This window comes from Anopheles arabiensis, chromosome 2 (genome assembly GCF_016920715.1).
Source record: "Anopheles arabiensis isolate DONGOLA chromosome 2, AaraD3, whole genome shotgun sequence".
In the NCBI taxonomy this organism is placed as follows: Eukaryota; Metazoa; Arthropoda; class Insecta; order Diptera; family Culicidae; genus Anopheles; species Anopheles arabiensis.
The window spans coordinates 102,131,983-102,152,000 of NC_053517.1; the positions used below are offsets into that span (position 1 = coordinate 102,131,983).

Sequence of the window (20,018 nt, forward strand, 5' to 3'; positions counted from 1 at the left end):
GGTGAGCTTGTTGCTCCAAAAAGAATGAACACAAAAAAACACGGAAAACTCCATCAAGATCCCCCACTCGCTCGCTCGCTTGTCGCTCTGTTGTCTTCCTCGGCTAAAAACACACGATAATCATAAAAGCAAATTTTCAACACCCATTTGGAGGGATTTTAAGTGCCATCAATGTGCACGCGCGCCGCACCGTTTGCCAAACAGGCCCGCACGTTTATCGAAACGAACGGCAATAGCCAGTCAGCCATGGTGAGAAGCACGAGAAGGCGCGATTATGGATATGGGGCTGGTCTTTTAATTAACGAAACATTACACGCCGTGAACGTGCACAGGGTTGTCTCCGCTTCATCGACAACACAAAACATACGAAGCAAGCTTTATCATCTTTTCCATCCATGCCCTCTCCACACTGTTATCAAACAATTTCATCTTAATTTTTGTTTGCGTTAACGGTGGAAAAGCAAGGAAATGGTCGTGTGGTGTAATAAGCAAACTAAACTAGAATTAATGTCACTGATCTGGTTGCACGAGCATTTAAGTGTTCGTTAATGTAATCGTTAATTGTAATTCTCAATGCAGAAACATCAGTTTGAAGTTGTAAGTTGCCGTCGTAATTGGGGAGTAGAAATTTGGAGCTGATAACAGAAAAATCAAATTCATTCAAACGAGCCCATCAAACGTAATGATGCTCAATATTGACCGAAATACATTACCAGGCCTGCGGATACACCCTAGTAAACTTCTAAGCCTAGACATCACACACACACACACAGCCCGACGCCTCAGGACTTTGGTCCGTAGCACCAGCAAGGACCTCGCCGCACGTTCTCGATCAAAAGCGAAAGTTGAACTCACCTGCAACGAGAAGAAAACGAAAGAAATAAATTATAAATAATGGTCAAACAGATAAAGCGGCCATTTCCGCCCCCGCCATTGGGTGTACAGTTAACATCGCCCGGCACTTCTTATCTATTGCCCATCTTAACCTGCCTCACACTTCTTACAATCTTCAAACCAAACTCGCACTCTCTCTCTCTCTCTTTCTCTCCTTCAACAGATACCTCCCCATCAGCCGATCGCAACCTAACGGAGGCCCACCATTCGGAAAAGGCAAACCGTGATGAAATTGAGTAACGAGACACCCGTCCTCCCCCACCCCCTGAGAGGTGGCGGCGGAGGCGGCAAATTCGAAACAGCGGCAGTGGCGACAAAAATGTCAAGGCAGTAAAGCGGGGCCACAGGCAGACGGGTACACACAATAATGTTGCATCAAACTGTGCCAGACTGTGCGGGGAGGGGTGCGGGATAGGAGTTGAACATTTTGCTTTATGCTGTGCTCTCTGCCTGCGAACAACTGGGCGAGTTTTTAGCCATTCATTGCCGGAACCTTCGATCGCGCGCGCACAAGAAGGAGGTTCGCGTTTTGTTGCTGGGGCATCGCTGAAGACACAACTATCGGTGGGTTTTGGGTGGTATGGTGCTGCTCGCTCTCTGCCAGACGGTGACGGCGAGGTCGGGCTGTCGGGCAGGCTACGCAATAGCAGCAAAAAGTGCATATACTTTTGCACAGTGACCTCGTTTTTTTGCCGCTTCGATGTTAGCCTTCATTCTACCCCCCGCCGCCGTCTGCTGTCGTAACACCGCACGTATTGCAGCACCAGCCACGGTAAAGAGAGTTTCACCCAGTTGGATAAGGAAGGGGAGAGGCGGAAAGAATTCTCTACAGCAGTCTTAAATATGGTGATACTGAGCGCGCTAGATCGAGATAATGTTTCAAAATCCAATAATTTCATTTTAATTAAGGTTACAGCGTCATAAAGCATGATTTCGTGGTTTAAGATTAGAACTCCAGACGGGCGGATTTGCAGTTCGGTTGCTTACCACCATGCTACGGAGTCAATCCAACGTTCACTGACAAAACTGCCTATTAAAGACGAACTTGAATATGCTGAGAATCAAATCCGAACCTAATAGCAACATAATACATGCAAATTAACACACACTACTTTAGAACTCCATTCTCATCATATCTTTCGGATTATAACATCCAACCCATTGTGCAACCCTGTATCGATATTTGAATTTCACGCAAACAGATAATTTGCATTTAAACCCCAACCGCAACCGACGGTAAAGAGCGTATCCTGCCCAAATCGCTTCCTGCTAACAACGACCACCCCCAACCAAAACCGGCAGCATAATTAGTTTCATATCTGCCAGCGTTTTCCGGCGTTCAATGCTTCCCATTTTCCACAGCACAAACGAGAAGAACACACGGAAGGATCCGTGCGTCACCGTTTTGTTCGGGGGAAGTCGTCATCTTCCTCCATAGTTTGACCACCACCCGGCGAGGGTCGTTGACCTAGGACAATATTCATACCACACCAGCTCCAACCAGAGGCGTCGTCTGCGCGTCCCTCCCATATATGGAAAGCAATATGTTCTCCACCATTTGCAGCAATCTCGCACCCTGGGAACCACACCATGGGCTGGGCTCTGGAGGCTCATCTGGTTTGTGAATCGGTTTTGAAACTTTCGCATTGAATTTCCTACCATCTGTGTACTGGATGGTGTAGATCCAATCGTCCAGTGGGAGACGACGCCCTCTCAAACCCCTCTTCTCACTTTGCTGCATCAGTCGGCAATGTGTCTTCCTGCGTTGTGATGCCGCCACGGCACGTCGTTAGCTTCTTTGGCAGTGCTCCTGCCTTCCCTGCCGAACGGAAAACATTGACCAGGGCCAATGTGCCAAGAGGGCAATTACTTGATTACTCGCTCGTAGCGAGTTGAGCGTCTCCTTCCCCCCACACTTTGCTGCTTTACAGCTGGTGTAGTGAAACAACAAACGGCAGCGGCGGTGTCTGCTACGCGAGACAGAGCGCCTGGTTGAAGGGTGGCCGATGTGTCGGTCTTTTTCTACCAGCCCCAACACCAATGCGCCCCACAACAACGACGACAACGATCAACACACACCCGGCACACACAAATCGGACGACCGAAACAACATCCAGCCCCAGAACCTAACCACGAGAAAGAGATGATGATGATGATGATTTTGATCTGGTGTTGGCGATGACGTCGGTCACTGGAAGAAAGATGGATTCTTCCGGTCGGCCGAGCACTGTTGTCTCGGGTGCGATGAACGGTCCCCCGGAGGTGTCTGTGTGCCGTTTGTTCTTGCAGGAGCACTGTCAAGACTTTCCAGTAAAGTCTTCATTTCAAGTCAAGTCTCCCAACCCCATCACAGTGACGAGAGAGATCATCCAGCAAGGGATTGTGTTTCTCCGGGAGTTCTCCTCTTCGTCAGTCCTGCAAGAACTTGGAGCATCTTGCCAGAAATGTTCACCAGAAATGAAATTGGAAAGAACGGTGTGATGGCAGAGAGGCCACGATGGGTAATGCTTCGCTCCATGAGACGTGACGTGGTTCTTCTGGTTGTGTCGTCGACGGTGGTGCGCGGTGTGCGTAACAAGTTAATGATTTTCTCTACTCGAGACGTTGGAGAGGCGCTGCTGCTGGAACGTGTGCACTCAGAACCAGAACTTCAGTGCGCCTTAACGACTCTAAGGAGGGTCGTTGATGAGATTGCATTGGGGCATGGAAATGAAGTGAAAAATTAAGAACCACAGTGTTGTATTGGATTAATGGATGAGCTTCATTCGATTCTGGAGGAGCCTGAGGAATGGAGCAGAAGATATTGCAATAACTCAACATGAGTACATTCACCCACACTGTTGCAAGCGGTGCAACGACCCACAGCAATCCATACTGACCACCAGCCATAATTCATTCACACATTTGCATTCCGTTCGTTTGGTTGTTCGAGCGCTTGCTCAAAAACAGATTGAAGAAGAATTCTTCAAAATACTTCAGCAATGAGAGACGAGCTTTAAATCCAATCCAATTCACCATCTTCCAGGAATGTAAAGAGCAACCAAAGGAATTGCAGAAAATCGTACGAATAATTTGAATGCATTACACAACACTAAACACCAGCCTCACAACATTCCAGCGCCCAATTGAAAATGTGTCTAGAACTATTTCCGTTTGATGCTTCTGGTTGGTTTCGAAGCTTCAAACACGTACACAACACGTGTTGCGGGAAGGAGGACCTGTAATAGCTGTTCCGAGAAGGTGATGCATCTTTTAATCCCTTCTTTTGAGCGCAGTACCTCTCCCGACGAGTTGCTACAAACCTGAACAACTATCAAAGTGCATTACATCACACACACACACATGCACCATCCATCCAGGAGGCAGGATTTGCGAGACTCCTGGATAGGTAACGAGCAGTTCAGAACACCGAGACACCGATTCACGAAGCTATTCGAAAGGACAGTAGACACACATTATCCGGGTCTGGTTCTTTTCTTCATGCCAGCGCCCACCAACGAGTCGGTTGCATCAAAAGCATTCTCGCTGCGCCGTAGGGATTCCTTACACTCCGTTAATCATTCTCCTCGAACTTGTATGTGTGGTTCTCTCTTACAGAAAAAAACACATACACACACATACACGGAGGACCAACTATAACGCCCTAATTTTCTGCATCCCGAGCCTTCTTCGCTTCCCATTGACCCTTATTCAGAACAATCGCGCATGTATGCGGGCTTAGGCGACTTGGTTCCTTCATCATCTCTCTCCCGTTTTGCTGCTATTACCTGCACGTTTCGTTCGGATACGTCTCCCGTGTCAGAGAACCCTGGGACGCGCCCTAGTTCTGAGAAACCTGACCCACCCTGATGAACGTCCAGAGGGAGAAAAAACAACCAGGCAAAAGGCGGCATAATCTATCTTTCCCAGGCGGTTAAGATGCGAGCTGGCAAAGTTACATCGTTCAAATCCAACACGTCGTCCCACGTATCGGCATGCTTGGCCCACAGATGCTGTCCATGTTTTCTAAGCCGTGCGCCATTTCTTCAGGTTTCCGGGGGCATCTTTATCACGATGCAAGTGCAAGCACACTACTCCCCCAGATGTGAGACGTTGCGGAAATTGCGCTCTGTTGTTCGGGGGGCGAAAGTGCACAGATATGAATCATTTTCCACCACCACGAGGTACAAACACTGCACTGGCTTGAAACGGTGTCTTTTCCCTTAAGCCACTTGTGTGTGTGTGGGTGTGTGAAAGCTTCCATTCGTGTCGTGTTCTTTACATCAAGAGACAGAAGGCAACCGTGGTTCATCTTTCCGGCTTACAGCACCTCAGCGATACGGTACTACACAAAACATTCTACTACTCCTGGTGGCTGCACTCAAGTGACCCTCTCTCTCTGTGTACTCTTTTCGAAGCCTTTTACATCTCCTTCCTTCATCCCAGGTCCCCCCTTTTTCCCTAACCAATTTCTTTTTTATCGACTTGGAATGTTCCGCTAAGGTGAGTCGACACCAGCACGGGCGTCTTTGGCCCTCGCGAACCAAACAAACGGAGCGACCTTTTCTTCTTCGGCGTTCTTTATGGCAGCGAGCGACCCCGGACCTTCTCATTCTAGGCATTTTCATTGCCACAGACACACATGCACACGTGTGTGTGTGTGTGTGTGTGTGTGCGTGCAACTGAAACCAGTCAGACAGACAATCGACACAACCGAACCGGACAAAGCGCACGAGAAAAACATAACAAAGCCCTCCCATCGGTGTGTCGTCTGTTCCCTTAGCGGTGGCCGTCGACAAGAGGAGCCACAGGTTGCCCAACCGGTTTGAGGTTTTCAGCAGCAGCAGCAGCCGGCGGACAAAAACCCGTCGACTGGATGCGTCTTCGTCGTCTCTGGGCGCGTTCTGCAGCCTGAAGCTGCTGCTGTTGTTCGCTTCAAAAAGAAGGATGAATGTGAGAGGTGTGTGTGGTTTTTTTTTGTGTTTTTTGTATTCTTTTTCATTCCCCAACAGTGTTGTTGGGATGTTGAGGTGAAAAAGAAGAAGCTTTTTTCCTTTTTGAGGTGTGTGCTTGGGAAGCCTTTTTATTGTACACCTTTGGGTTGAGAGTTGGTGTGGAGGAAGGTTGCTGATGGCGATTGTTTCTTTCCCAGCGGTTTTAACATTTTAATTTTATTTTGAACGTCCTAAACTCAATGAGTTCTAAACAACATTACTGGTAATTATAGTAAATCATCAAATCCGATTCGAACAGATAGATGATAAACTGAAAACGTATTTGATTTCTTATCTCGGATTGATCCCAGGGTTTGATCCCACGACCTGCAGTGCTGAGAACTGTGCACTTCGCACGAAACTACGAGGACGACCAATCCATACAACAGTTAAACCATTACCAGGTGGTTAGCCCCAAGCAGCAAACTCGTAAACGTTCAATCTATAGTGCGCCCTCGCTAGACACATCACACCTCAAAGTCATTCCCCTCCACAGTATAATCAAAGCCTCACCATAATCCTCTAATGTTTAGGATAAGCCTGGGAACCCGCACCATCGTCCATCAGCCCCTCAACTATTACAGTGTGTGTGTATGAAAGAGCTCGTTCGCACACAAATAGCTTTGTAGCAAAAGTGATTTTACAAGCTAGCCAAAAGGGAGAAAGACCTTGCCGTTGGTCAGTTCTTGCTCCGTTACGGTGGTTTACGACGCTTCCATGAACTACCACCATGCGGGTCGGGTCTGCTGTCCTGGGGTGCCCGCGCATGTTAACAACAGGGGAAAGCGTCCATTTACCGTGCGCACGGAACGGACGGAACACACAGCACACGGTGTACGGCAGGCATGGTCCAACCGTTAGTACACACATTCCAACCGTGCAAAAGCCCTGTGAACCGCCCCAGCGAAACGTTTAACACGCCTTTTCGTCCTTCCAGTTCACGCGGCCTGTGTTACCAACGCTTTCCCTTGCTTTTTCGCACACAAGAAAAAACGCACTAATGTGTTAACCATTACGAGTGATGAGTCTTTTAGCTCAGTTGCTTTCTTCCACGTACAGAAAATGCCGTACGAAACGGTATGGTGGTTGGATTTTCAGAGGACCTTTTCCAGTTACAAACCCTATTTCCCAACACAACAACAACATACGACAAACACTGTTCCACCCTTAAGAAGAGTTGATTGGAATTAGGAGAACAGAAAGAAGAGATGCGTAGAAGAATGGGTAGAGTAAAGTATGCCCACCCGCTCAACCGGTCTTTCTGTCTCGTTCTCTTGGTCTCTCTCATAAGACTACTCTGTGGAATGGTATGCTATTGGAACATGAATTGCAAGAAAACGCCCCATAACCGCGTGGTTCCTGTTCTTCTGGGGGCCTCCAAAAAGTTCATCGCATTTCACCACCGCGTGGAGTAAAGGGGGCTAAAAGGATGGCAGACAGGCACAGGCAGGCAGTACTGAACTTGATTGAACTCATTCAAGGCTAGCCAGCGGACTCCACGACTCGCTCTCCGACCACTTTTGCCAATGCAGTCGTCACGTTCTCCCGTAGCGCGGCGAAGTAACAGGGCAGTGGCAACGGAATTCGTCTTCGTCCTCCGGGACGTCACACGGGAGTGTGCGCCGCGGCGGTGTGCTCTGCTCGTTTGGCGAGACGTTAATGTTCCGACAGCATTTTTCGCATCGCACCCGCCCGCTATTTTTAGCGTACAGGAGGAGAACGGTGCACCAGCAATACGGTTTGCACAGTCGGTAAATGGTAGAGGATTTTTTTGTTGTTGACTTTTTTGCTTCTGCATGTTCCCGGACAGATGCAAACCCCTTTTGCGCCACCGTATCGTTGGCAATTTACACTTGTGGCATTGAGAAGCGCCCGCCCGCGTAAGTGAACGATGATGATGAATGAACGAACCGCAATTTAGCACCAACGCTACGAGCACCGACGAGTGTCAGACGAGGTAACAGGCAATTCGATCGATCTTGTAGAGTGTCTGGTATTACAGGGGTTGTTTTTGGATTTGGAAATAGTCAACAAACCAATTTCAGTACATCAAGATTAAATCTTACTGCCAAACGTTGGGATTTCAATGCTCCAAAACTTATGTTTTTTTCCAGATGCTCAAGATTGTATTTCAGAAGCTTGTGTACATCATTTCTTGCATATCAAAAAACACCGATTTATAGTTAGATTTACATTGCAAGACTAACAATTCATGAGCTAGGCTAACATACTCTTGTCAAATCAGCTAAGCAACCCTACAATACGCCAAATTGATGAATACAGAGCAGCACCAAACGAGATCTGCTCTAATTCAAATCCGCCATAACGCTCCGTAACATTCTGGAAATCAATCAAATCGTCTCCACCACCTTGAATTTGATTTCTTCCAATGTCTGGAATGTCTGGAGTGTTACCTTGCGTTGCCTGCAAATGAGTTTTGTTTTACAAAATAGTTCGAAATGCCACGAAGCGACCAAGCCAAGACGACGACGCTCCCCCCTATTGGTGAGAGGTGGGTTTCGTACACTCGAATCGTACTGCAGCAAACAAGGATTCTTCAACTTCTCCAGCACCAAAAGCCAAAGACCCCATGGCAGTCGCACCACAACACAACAACAACTCGAATCAAAGCAACAAAAAAAAGCATACACATTCCACAAAGGAAGAAAAGTGCGAAGACGCAAAAAAAAAACACACACACAAATGGCAACGACGTTAAAAGCTCCTCTCCTCCCCTTCTTCGGCTTCTCGCGTGCCCAAAACGCAACCGAAACACATTCCCGAACGTTGACCGAAATGTGTCTGATCGTTGAACTGAATTGCCGTTTCGCACAAGCGGGCAAGGGAAACCGCGGGCAAATCTGTGATCACTCCCTCCTCCAAGTCCCAAGACTTACAGACAGAAAAGCGTGCGTTCTCGACCGGTTTCACTGCCTCCTGAGCGGATGGTGTGAGCGTCAAGCAGCGTTATGCTGCTGCCGTTCTCGTCCACACACCTCTTCCCAACTACTAAGCTTATGTTTGCGCGAGTGTGATGTTTGAATATGTTGCATGGTCATTGAATCCAGCTCAAGGTGGTGGTGGCGGACGTAATATTCGGTAGCAATCGATGATTAACCATCCGATTCGATCCGATCGTTTTGAATTCCTCAACCTCCGTCAATCCAATCACTTTTGGGTTTGAAGGAAGGAACGAAAACGTTGTTATTATCTAGCGTGCGCGGCGTCGTTGAACTAAAAAGCCAAAAGCATAGCTAAAACCCCCACCCAGTATATGCAAATGAATAGGAGAAATAGTTCTCGGGCAGCTAAATATTCAAACATATTGATTTGAATGTGAACCGGCGACAGACCCGCGTCCATGGTGTAGATGATGATGATGATGATTTAAATTCGATCGACATCTTCACACGCTCTTCATCCATAAGTAATAACGAGGGCTGCCCCAGTCGTCGTCTTCACCGTGCAGCTAGCCAGTGTGAGAAGGAAATCGTGTTACACCGCTGTGCCATTGATAGTGAAACTCTCTATCTCGTTTCCATTTCGATTGCCTTTACATCGTTATGGTGGTATGGTGGCAGAGGCTCACTTGGTTTTCTTCTTGCCCTGGGTATCAATCCATCATTCAAACAGGAGACCCGCTCAAGTGACGATTTGCATCACACACAGACAGACACAACACACACACACACTGCACACCGGAGCTGAACGGCCATTTGTCACGGTAAACAACGTGCGTACCCCCCACCGACTAAACAACGTCCCTCCTTTTCTCCCTTGACGTTTTGCTTATGCAGCGCGCTGTGCAGTGCAGCAGGGAAAACTAGGCCACAGGAAGGCCCCCTCTCGCCCGGCCCACAGCCACCAGAGTAAGTGCGCCCTTTTCCGGCCAGACGGACGTGTAAACATAAGGCACACAAAGGCCCCTTCCACACAACGCGGCCGCCAGCCAGTAAACCATCCAAAGCCCAGATAGCCTATATATTAATGGATTGCCGCACGAAACTATACTGCATCTTGCAAAACGCCCAAGCGTGACAATCGGATAAGCTGTGCGCATTTGGAAGCCTGCTCTTCACGTGGCGATGATTGAGAGGTTTATTTAACACATCGTTCACAGCGCTGTATGATTTATGGAGCTCATTTTTAATGTTGCATTTAACACTTCGTACCTCGGCTTCCGGAGAAGTGGCCAAAAACACACCTTTTCTGGCTGGCAAAAATCACTCCTACAACAACGGGGAAGACTACGGGCGAAAGTGCTGGCACACTGATAACTCGCAGATAGCTAGACTTATTACTTGTATTTTCTGGCATTAGAAAACAAGCGAAATCAAAACCGCTCAGATTGGGGCAGAGTACGCTTATTAGGTTCGCGCACTGGATGCAACTACCAATGAGAGTGGGTGTAGGGGGGCTTTACACGCCTTCTAGTTGCAAGCGAAGAGCACACAACCTCCCAGAGTGCATCGGAAAGGAAAATTCAAAAACGCATCCATGCAAACAAATTTATTTATTTAATGATATACTCTCTTCCCAGCGGCGAGAGAGCTGGGGAGCTACTTTTGGCATGGTTCGACATCTCGGGCGTGTGTGTGTGTTGGCACATCCTATATTGCACCCGGATCTACCACCCTCCCCAGCGAGACTGTGCTTTTTTCCAGTACAGTGCGTATGCCCGATGCGTTTCATTTTCTTTCCATTCCAAGCCGCACGCTTTCCAACGGCATGGGCCGAACGAGAGACACGAACGCATGCACACGTCGCCGCCGCCGCTGTTTGTTGCACATTTTTCACGGTCGTATTAGCCCATAATCATGCATGTTTTTGCGTTGCACTCCTTTCTTCCACCGCCTCTTTGTGTTACGGGCACTTTTGTGCATCAGCATACGATTGGTGTGCCTCGTTGTTGGCGGAGACTGTGGCAAAAAGGCACAAAGTCAGCGGGGCGCAATTCTGTTCATTACCAATGACGAATTTGACTGGCATTCGATAATGCTGAATATGGGTTGAAAGGGTGTGGAGCAAGCAAATCAATTATCGCTCCTTGTCGTAGCCCAGTCAACTCACCAGAGCAAAACGATCTCTGCCTGAGTCACGTTGGTGAGCTTTCAAGTAAGCGAAACTAATCGAAATTGAAATTATCAATGCTGGTTTGTCTCGTGAAAGAAACCGTCGACGAGCGAATGATGCACCGTCATTTTATTTATTTTACCCAGTTTTCTAAGCTTCAATAACAAAGAGAAAAAACTTCGGGTGTAAGGATCCATATTGGATTCGATCCTACTATCTTCTATATGCAAAATCCACCATCTTACCACGACACTATTTGACAGTGTGTGCTCTGCATCGTCTAATACTCAACTTAAATAGTTCAAGATCAACAGAAGAAGTTCGGAAAAGGCTTCTAGCCTGCACGTGTTTCCTTTTTCCAATAATTCTGCCAAGCTTTTCCGTAGCAAGGACGCTGGACCTTCTACAATAATAATAAAATTCAGAAAACAGCTAGTCTTTCGCCACCTAACACGCGCCCTCGTTATCACACCATTGCACCATTCCAGCCGTGCTGATGCAGCACAAACTGCACCGATGCAACAACCTCGCGCCAAAGCTCTGGCTCAAACAATAAAAAAAGTATCCCGCAAATTCTGCAAAACTGACCAGCCCGATGTGAAGGTGAAGAAGAGTAGAAAGTAAAATTAAAACAAAATTAGCCGACGATGTTAAAACAAAAAAACAGTTACCAACGAATATGCTCACTACACTTCACCACCCTCCCCCACCTATACACAGCCCACAGATGAAAGGAGATATATGAAAATTGTTACCCATTAGAGGAGTAAAAAAAAATGCGTTGGCCAATTGGCTGCCGATAGAGTGTACCCTTCCCTTCCCTTAGAGTGTGCTAGCACCGAGGCCCAAATGCAGTCGTCGTCGCCTTTCGGTAGAAGAAAGACGAAGAAAACTCGATAGCACATCGGCGGCGGCAGCAAAAAAACGGGGAAACAGTGCGCTGAAAATGTGCACTGAACAGGAAAGACGACACTGCCGGGAGGAGGAAGGCGCGGAAAAAAAACAGTTTAAACTGCATCAAAGTTAGTGCAACGGGCAGGCGGGCGCCACCGACAGCAAAAGAAAACTCTCTCGCTTTGGTCGAAACTGAAAAATGTGAAAATAAGGAGCCTCAAACACACATACACACACACGAGCCCAATCGTTTTGGAATCTAGCTCTAAAGCCCTCTCCTCTCCGCTGCCTACCATACCAGCTCGTTAGTTTTTCGCAGACGATTTTCCCGCTTTTCCACCGGACCAGTGAGCGGCTATAACGGTCGGTTGGACGGAAAAACGAAAAAGAGGCAAGAAGGAGACGCACAGAGATCGCGTGGGTGGGTGTAGCGTACTTTCTTTGCTGAAACCAGTGGGTGGGTGAGTTGGGAGCAGGAAGCTAGGGGGGCAAGATGCACACAGCCCTTCCTAACTTTGCAGATTAAACAGAGCATTCAGTTTTGTTTAAAAGCGGCCGCATATCAATTGTTCAAGTCAGTATCAGCAGTTGCACCGATCGATAAGCATTACAGCAGCTCCAGTGTAAGCAGCAGCATCCAACAGCGGTGGAAGTGCATTCAGCCTATCAGTGCGTGTGACACCAGTTCGAGTGTGTGTGGAATTAGAGAACCCAGCGAAAAAGAACCAAACCAAAGCAGCCAGAATGTACAGCAGTAGCACCATGTTGAAGTATGTGACGCTTGCCTCGGTCATCGCGACGGCCCTCTGCGCCAGTGCCGGTGTTCGCGGTGCGTCCCGGCAGGAACCGAGCGGCGGCGAGCTGGGCGTACTGCAGAAGGTGTACGATGACTGCCAGGACAAGCAGGACTTCACCGGCTGCCTGAAGGGCAAGGCCCTGACCGCCATCTCCCGTGCTATTGATATGGTGAGGAACACGTCCAGTTCACAGTGTTTGTGTGTGTGTGTGTGATAAGTGATTAGACTCAGATGTTCCAGGCTTTCCAGAAGATTGATTCTGGAGCTCTGTGGAACAGCTAGCTAATTGTGTGAACAGTTTATGATCAAACATTCGACTTCACGAAGACATTGAAGTCCTCCAACTCCAAAAAAAAAAGTCCCTGGAAGACACTGGAAACTAATTCCTCAACATCTTCTACCATATCTCCTCCAGGAATCCATCCCACTGCTCGATGGAATCGCGCTGGTGAAGCAGGACAAGGCCGAAAACGTGACCGTCCCGCTGCTGAACGATGCCCGTTCGATGAGCGGCCTGACCACCGTCGACCGTACCCTGCTGGACAAGGTGGAGCAGTTCCTGCGCACCCACGTCGTCCGCTTCGATATGCGCCAGCAGTCGGAGGCGGCCCGCGGCAACAAGCAGAACAAGCACCACCGCTACCTGATCGCCGCCTTCCTGACCGCGATGGGCATCGCTGGCCCGATCGGTCTGAAGGCGCTCGCTGCCATCGCCGGTAAGGCGCTCGTCATCTCGAAGGTTGCGCTCACCATTGCCGGCATTCTGGCGCTGAAGAAAATCTTCGCCCACGATCACCACGAGGAGACGAGCTTCCAGGTGCACGCATCCGGACACGATAACCGGTAAGTGTTCATTACCTCGCGGGAGTTCAATTTCCCGAAAAAAAACGGGAGCTAACTCTTTTCCTGTGGCTCTCTCTCTCTCTCTTTCTTTTTCCCATCCAGACGAACTGCCTACGTGATGCGCCCCTCGAAGGTCGCCGCCCCGGCCAGCGTTGATCCTTACCGGTACTACTACGAGCAGCAGCAGCAGCAGCCCCAGCAGCAGTACGCTGCCCAGATGTAAGCTTTCGGTGCCACAACAACTGCTCCACTCACCAGACAACGAAACGGCTGAGTTTCGAGACAACGAAAACATATGACCGACGAAAACGAACGATCGTCCCGATCGGCGGTAGGAACACATCGAGCGGACCTGCAGAACTTCTAGAAGAACTCTTCACACATTTCATACGAATTTGTGACAGCTCCAGAAAGCCTAAGGTCCTCTTGTAACTCCTCCGCAGCCTGTCGCAGCGACGATTGTACCATGTAATATTTATTTTAATTTATTCGCTAATCTTAAAATCAATATTTGTTTCGTCCCCTCATCTCCCCCACGAACAGTAGAAAAAAAAACGAAAATTAAAACTGTTAAACAGTCATATTTAAAAACAAGAGATCATGTTTTTGATTAGTTATTTGAGTTTGTTTCCATTTGGAGAGCGATTGCACATCGCACTCCAATATACAGCAACCTAGCCAAAGCCAATGTGTAGGACGCGAGGTAGGGAGGGTATACGCGAACCTCCGGAGCATCGTCTCCAGCCTTCGCTTATCCAGCCCGCCCTCAAGCAAGAGAGTCGTCGTATGTTACGATACAGGGAAGGAAGAAGAAAACAAAACGTAATTCGAACGCGGGAACCGAAATTCGGTGGCACACAGTAGCAAACTCTATTTCGTCCAAGGTCCCGAAAGATGTGCGATGGATGCCTTTGCAAGAGGGTAGCGCATACAAATTGAACAATAAACGTATGTCTTATGCAAATGTAAAAAAACAAGCGCTTCTGAGTGTTAGTGATTCAATGATGCCTATCCGAAGAATCAAAAATGAATCATGCGAATGGTAAGCAAAACCACAAACGATTTTTATCGACAATTTAACTAACCAAACATGTGTTTGTTTCTTTGCAGGTTACATCCATGACAAGATGTGCAAGACGGACGACTCTACTGATAATAGGTATTGGAGAGAAGAATACTCGCTGTTGCTCAGTGTATTGTATCGGAATCGAAGAGCGTGCTATTTGATTATTTAACTCACTCTTGTGTGATTCGCACACTCAGCACTACAAAGCTCCTTAACTGCTTCTTTTTGTGATTCAATTCACTCCCTGTCCACTCTTTTGAGATTCCAATCACTAAATCTCTGCACCAATTCCAAAAATCAGGGTGAATTTGAATCAGATAAGATTGATTCATAAAAAAAAAGATTATTCACTGAAATGATTCATAAGAACACTTAGTTGAATTTAGCTCACCCACTGACTCACTCTAACTCAGTGCGCACATCTGTAGCTGACAAGTAGCCAAATTTCTTTATTCAACAACACACGGTCAAACAGCATGTTGTTTAACGAAAATTAAATATTTGCTTCAATATTGACATCTTCAGCACGATTAAATTAACTTGCAACAAGCGTTCAACAAAATCACTTCAAAAAAGCATTGGAAACCAAAAACATAACAATGCAACTGACCGCAACGCTACGCCAGTGGGACTTTGCTGACTGTGCTGGTGCATCCAGCAGAACCATAGGCCAAAGCTGCAACACGCCAAACCAGGTGAGAGGATTAACGTCAGCAAAAATAAAAAAGAAGCCCAACCGCCTAGCCACACGAGGCACGAACGTGACACTTGAAGAGTCGATGTACCAACAACTGGGAGTATGTGCACCACCACCATCACCTCTCCTCAGCGACAGTCCAGAGCCAGGGAGTTTCACAATGTTTACCGGACACAATTGTCCGGACTGAATTTACATTCAAGCCTGCCGAGCGGGCAGATACACTCACATGCAGCCATCTAAGCACGATAAACGTGTGTCTGTGTCTGTGTGGATCGTTGCATTTAAACGGTCGTTTCGCATGGAGGCACACACAAAAAAACATGGTGGATTTTCAGTGCAACGCGTCGATGCACCCGTGCACGAACAGCGCCACAAGCGCGAACGTGTCTATCCTTCATCCAAAATTGACGGCTACCAGCAGGACATTTCTAAAAAGCGGCGTACCTAAAAGACGGTAAGAGCATGTTGTGTGAAATCTATTAATAGCAAAACACTCCCAAAAGCTGTGTCTAACGGCTGGACTGAACTGGATTAATATGAACAGAAACACTGTTTTCCGAAATACATTCAGACACACTCGTTCGTGTTGTGTGTTAAGTGTAACAAAACGGATAGATTTTCATGGGTTGTTTGCTGTCCCTTAGTTTCCCTCTCCCAGCATGCACGATCCAAGGATAAAGCGAAGTCGACGATACATCCGCCCGCAGTGCCACCGTAGCAGCCTCTTCTAGCCACCCGCTCCCGGACTCAGGGCTTGCGTGAGGATCGAATATCTGATACTTCCTGTCAAACGCTGTCAAAACCCTCGTACAACCATTACGGCGTACCATTAGGGGTTACGGGTACACACTTCGTACCAACTTTGAACATTCTCAGCCATCGCTCAATGTACCGATGTCTGGTTGTTTTCAAGAAAAACATTCCAAACACTTGGTTTACTTTCAGTTTCATGTACACTTCATCTCCTGTGGCATAACAGTCGACACTCCTGGTAGAGTAGTTTGAGTAGTCCAATGTTTTCCTTCCCGGTGGTCTATTATTTAGCACACACACACATACACAAATTAGCTCTTAACGTCCTTAAACTGTATCGCCTTTCAAAGCCGATGGTTGTCCACCGTATCCACCTCCAGGTCAGCTTAATTTGGAACACAAAAAGAAAACCTTCCAACTCGACTTCCGGCAGCGCCCACAACAACTTCAATTAAGATGATAATTTGAATCATGTTCTTAGCGAACAAACTTTTTTCATATTTTTCACTGACCCCCATCCCGCCAGCTCATCCCATGCCCACCTCTTCCCCCACCGGTAAGCAGAAAATTTCAATTTCCCAACCACCAACCAACCGCCTTCGCTGTAATCCCGGGAACATCGCCTCAAAATGAAACGCTTTGGAGCTGGGAAAATTCGACACTCGGCTAACCTAAGCAAACACAAGCTACGGCATGCCCTCGGCGGGTTTAATCGACGGGTGTGCGGGTGTGTCGGGTGCAATAAACAATGTGAAACCCTTGTGCCCGGGCTCGTTTCAAAGCCGACGAGCGGCGAAGACCCGCAAGAACGGGCGCGCGAGAGAGCGTCGCGCGTGTATTTTTGGGGACAAAAACCCTGGGAGTGCGGGGCAAGCAAACACCAGAGCACTCAGCGCACAGGACAGCCACGACTTCCATTTTCTTACGTCACGTTAGCCCGGGGGCTTGAGACAGAGTACCTTGCTGCTGCCTGTGGCTTCCGGTCCGAAAGTGGATTTTGTAGCGCCAGGCGAGAAGAAGGAGCATTGGAATCGGACCCAACTTTCCAGAAGCGCTTGCTAGGAGTGGTGTACTCCTCCAGCAGCACAGCAGCTGCTTCTCCATCATCTTCACCGGGAAGAACTGGTGGAAAGTTGTAAAGACTTCACCCAATCATGTACACAACTACCGCCGTTCGTGTCGAGTCAGAACAAGTTTCATTGCGGCTCTCTCGCGCTCTTCCGGATTCCCGTTCAACGTTAAGGGTAGTTGGGTGTATCTGAGCTGATGTAATACCACACCCCACAACACACGGACCGGTAAGTAACGCGACCAAACAGCGCAAAGGATGCTGCCGCCGACCTGTGGAAAGCGTGCAGCACACAAACTTTTCTCCAAATCCTCGATTATCTCTCTCCTCTTCCAACAGTATCGTTGATCAAACGAAATGCTTCTTTAAGTTCATTTTACGCTAAGCACAGGAAGGAGGATTTGTGGATAGCTTTCTACTCCACGCACAAACACGTACACATTTACCGGATAAAGATCTTCCCGGGGACAGAAGAAATCCAAGAGAGAAGGAATAAATCCAGCAAACCAAGAAGGAGCATGAGCGCGAACCTACAACGCACATGTGTCACGCAGGAAGAGAGCGGACCTTACGGCGGACCTTTTTTATGCTTCTTGCTTGCCCCCTTAAATACCCCTTCAATCAATGGCAAACCGAAAATCAATCCCGAATCCCGATGAATAATAAATATCATGTTTTGTTGTTGAGAAAAATCGACATCATCCAACAGTCTTCCGCATAAGCCCACTGAGAAGGCATCATCAAGATAGGCGCACAGAAATAAAAACGTTTTACAATCATTCAAACTGAAACGCGGAAAAAAGGGAAAAAGGGCAGAATGATACCAATTTGAGCACACAATCGAAAGAGCTCCTTTGCTCTCTTTATTTATCTCTTCTTCCCGCGGGTCTCGGTGGTTCATCACATCACCTCTTCTTGTTTTTTTCACTAGGCCCAAAAACCACAGCGCACACAATTCCACCTTCTTGAAACGGTTCGGTGAAGCTGAAACAGCAACTTGAAGGTGAATCCCGTGGGCAACCTGTTTGTGTGTGTGTGTGTTTGTGTGTCAGTTGTTTCTTGAACTCTTGAACGGCCGCGGTACGCGGGAAATTGATACCGAGATGCTTTTGTGGTAAAAGCAAAGAACATACACAGAGAGTGCGCACAAGTAAAAGATCTAACTCCATGAAACTCTCACACTTTTGAGGTTCTATTCCCGTGCCCATTGCAGACCAAAACCAGGGACGCGGGAAGTTGTTGGACCTCGATAATTAGCTCGTAAGGTTTCGGTAACGCAGCCAACAGCGCCTCACCGTTTCAAAACTCTCGGCGCAATCCGGGGGAGTTTACGAACGAAGACAACCCACCCTTATAGTTGGAGGGAAGAAAGGGAGCTCCATGAGAAGCAAATGGAACTTGTTTGGCCTCCCCCGTGGTAGGGGATATATAGAGTCTTCCCACGGGACAATAAAATTGAAACTGGTAAGATTCAATCGTTTCGATTGATTTCAGCCTGCTACAAACCGTTCCAGCAGGAGCTGCCCCTTTAATGAACAAATACAACACGAATGATGGAGGAGAGAAGGAAACCAAAACAACCAGCATGATGGCAACGCGGCCAGAGCACTACGGGAGTGGTTCATTGATGAGAACTTCCCAAAGGCAACAGGGGGGAAAAGCCTTTTCCCAATTTCTATTGCATTTTGAAGCCTTGTCGTAAGCCTTGTACCTTATTCTACATCTGTTGCCCTTATTTCTGTTCGCGAGCGTTTAATAATAGGTCCTCTTTGCTGCAACAATAACTTCCCGAGCTACAGTTTCCCACTTACACGGGGGGACACAGCAGTGCTACTAGACATCGGAAATTGAAACTGGAAAATTTGTTTCCCTCTTTTTTGATACGGTCGCAACGCACGAACAGCCCATGGAAGGGATTAATCCTGGCAACACGCGACTCATCAACTCGATCAGCGGCATTGAGTGGCGAGAAAGTACAGAAAAAGTCCCCTTTGGATTTCCCACCAGCCCCTGACACGTACCATGAAGCAGTCCTAACTGACGCAGGGCCCTGCAGCAGGGTCTTGCGGGTTCATCATCAACAGCTGGTCCCCGACAAACGTTAGTGCCTTCGTTTTCTCTCTCTCTCTCTCACTCTCTCTACTTTACTTTAGCTTCGTTCTCCACCACCCCGGGGAAAACCAACTCTAATCGGAACCGAAGCCTACGGAACGGTTGCTATCCAACAAAACCCCGGCGGCTGGCAAGAACTCATCCGAAACGATGCTGCTGCCGCTGCTGCTGTTCCAACGTGTTCCACAACAGCCCAGCAACCGTTCGCACCAGTTCTCGTTCTTGTGAATGCACACACACACACAGAGGCCATACGACCAGAGGAACAACCTCGCTGGAAACCCGTGCGCCCCTTGTCGGGCATCGCAACCTCGTAGGGCGCACACAAACACACACAAACGGGGGCCGGGGAAATATGCTGTAATGAAGAACCCCGCGACTCGTGGCAAAGGGAAAGGAAATACATTTTTAGGTTTTTTGTGAGGGTGCTTGTCGTCGCATCCTCACAGCGAGTAGTTGCCACCATAAAGCGCACTGTGTAAGGCTTCTGCACTGTCGCTCGGTGTCAGTCAGCCAGGGGAGAGAATCTTCATTCCACCGTACGCGTACACACACACACACACGCGCGCGCACACAGCAAACAGAACGTTCGTTGTCCCTTCTTCAACCGTTGTCGTCCCTTTTTTTTTTGGGGGTTTTGTTGTGCTGGTGGTGCATGGAGAGTCACGTTCGATTTTATCCTGGCTCTGGAGATATTTCGTTCGTCTGTTCGCTCTCTCTCTCTCTCTCTCTGGCTTGATTCTCCCTTTCAGTTTTGGCAGCAGTTGGGCCCGTTTTCCGCCTCCCTTCCAGGGTTTGCCAGGGGGCTCCCTCACACGATCTCTCTCGCTCTTTCTCTCTCTCT

The 20,018-nt window shown here is 48.1% G+C and overlaps 2 protein-coding genes across 8 annotated transcripts in view; one reads left to right on the forward strand and one right to left on the reverse strand.

Moving 5' to 3' along the window:
• Positions 1–20,018, reverse strand: part of LOC120900015 (serine/threonine-protein kinase NLK) — a 76,821-nt gene that overhangs the window by 40,765 nt on the left and 16,038 nt on the right. The window lies entirely within an intron of this gene.
• On the forward strand, positions 12,402–14,068 carry LOC120900046. The gene is made up of 3 exons (XM_040306554.1): positions 12,402–12,800; positions 13,047–13,474; positions 13,577–14,068. The coding sequence occupies exons 1-3, from the start codon at positions 12,579–12,581 to the stop codon at positions 13,695–13,697; spliced, it is 771 nt and encodes a 256-aa protein (XP_040162488.1). The 5' UTR covers positions 12,402–12,578; the 3' UTR covers positions 13,698–14,068.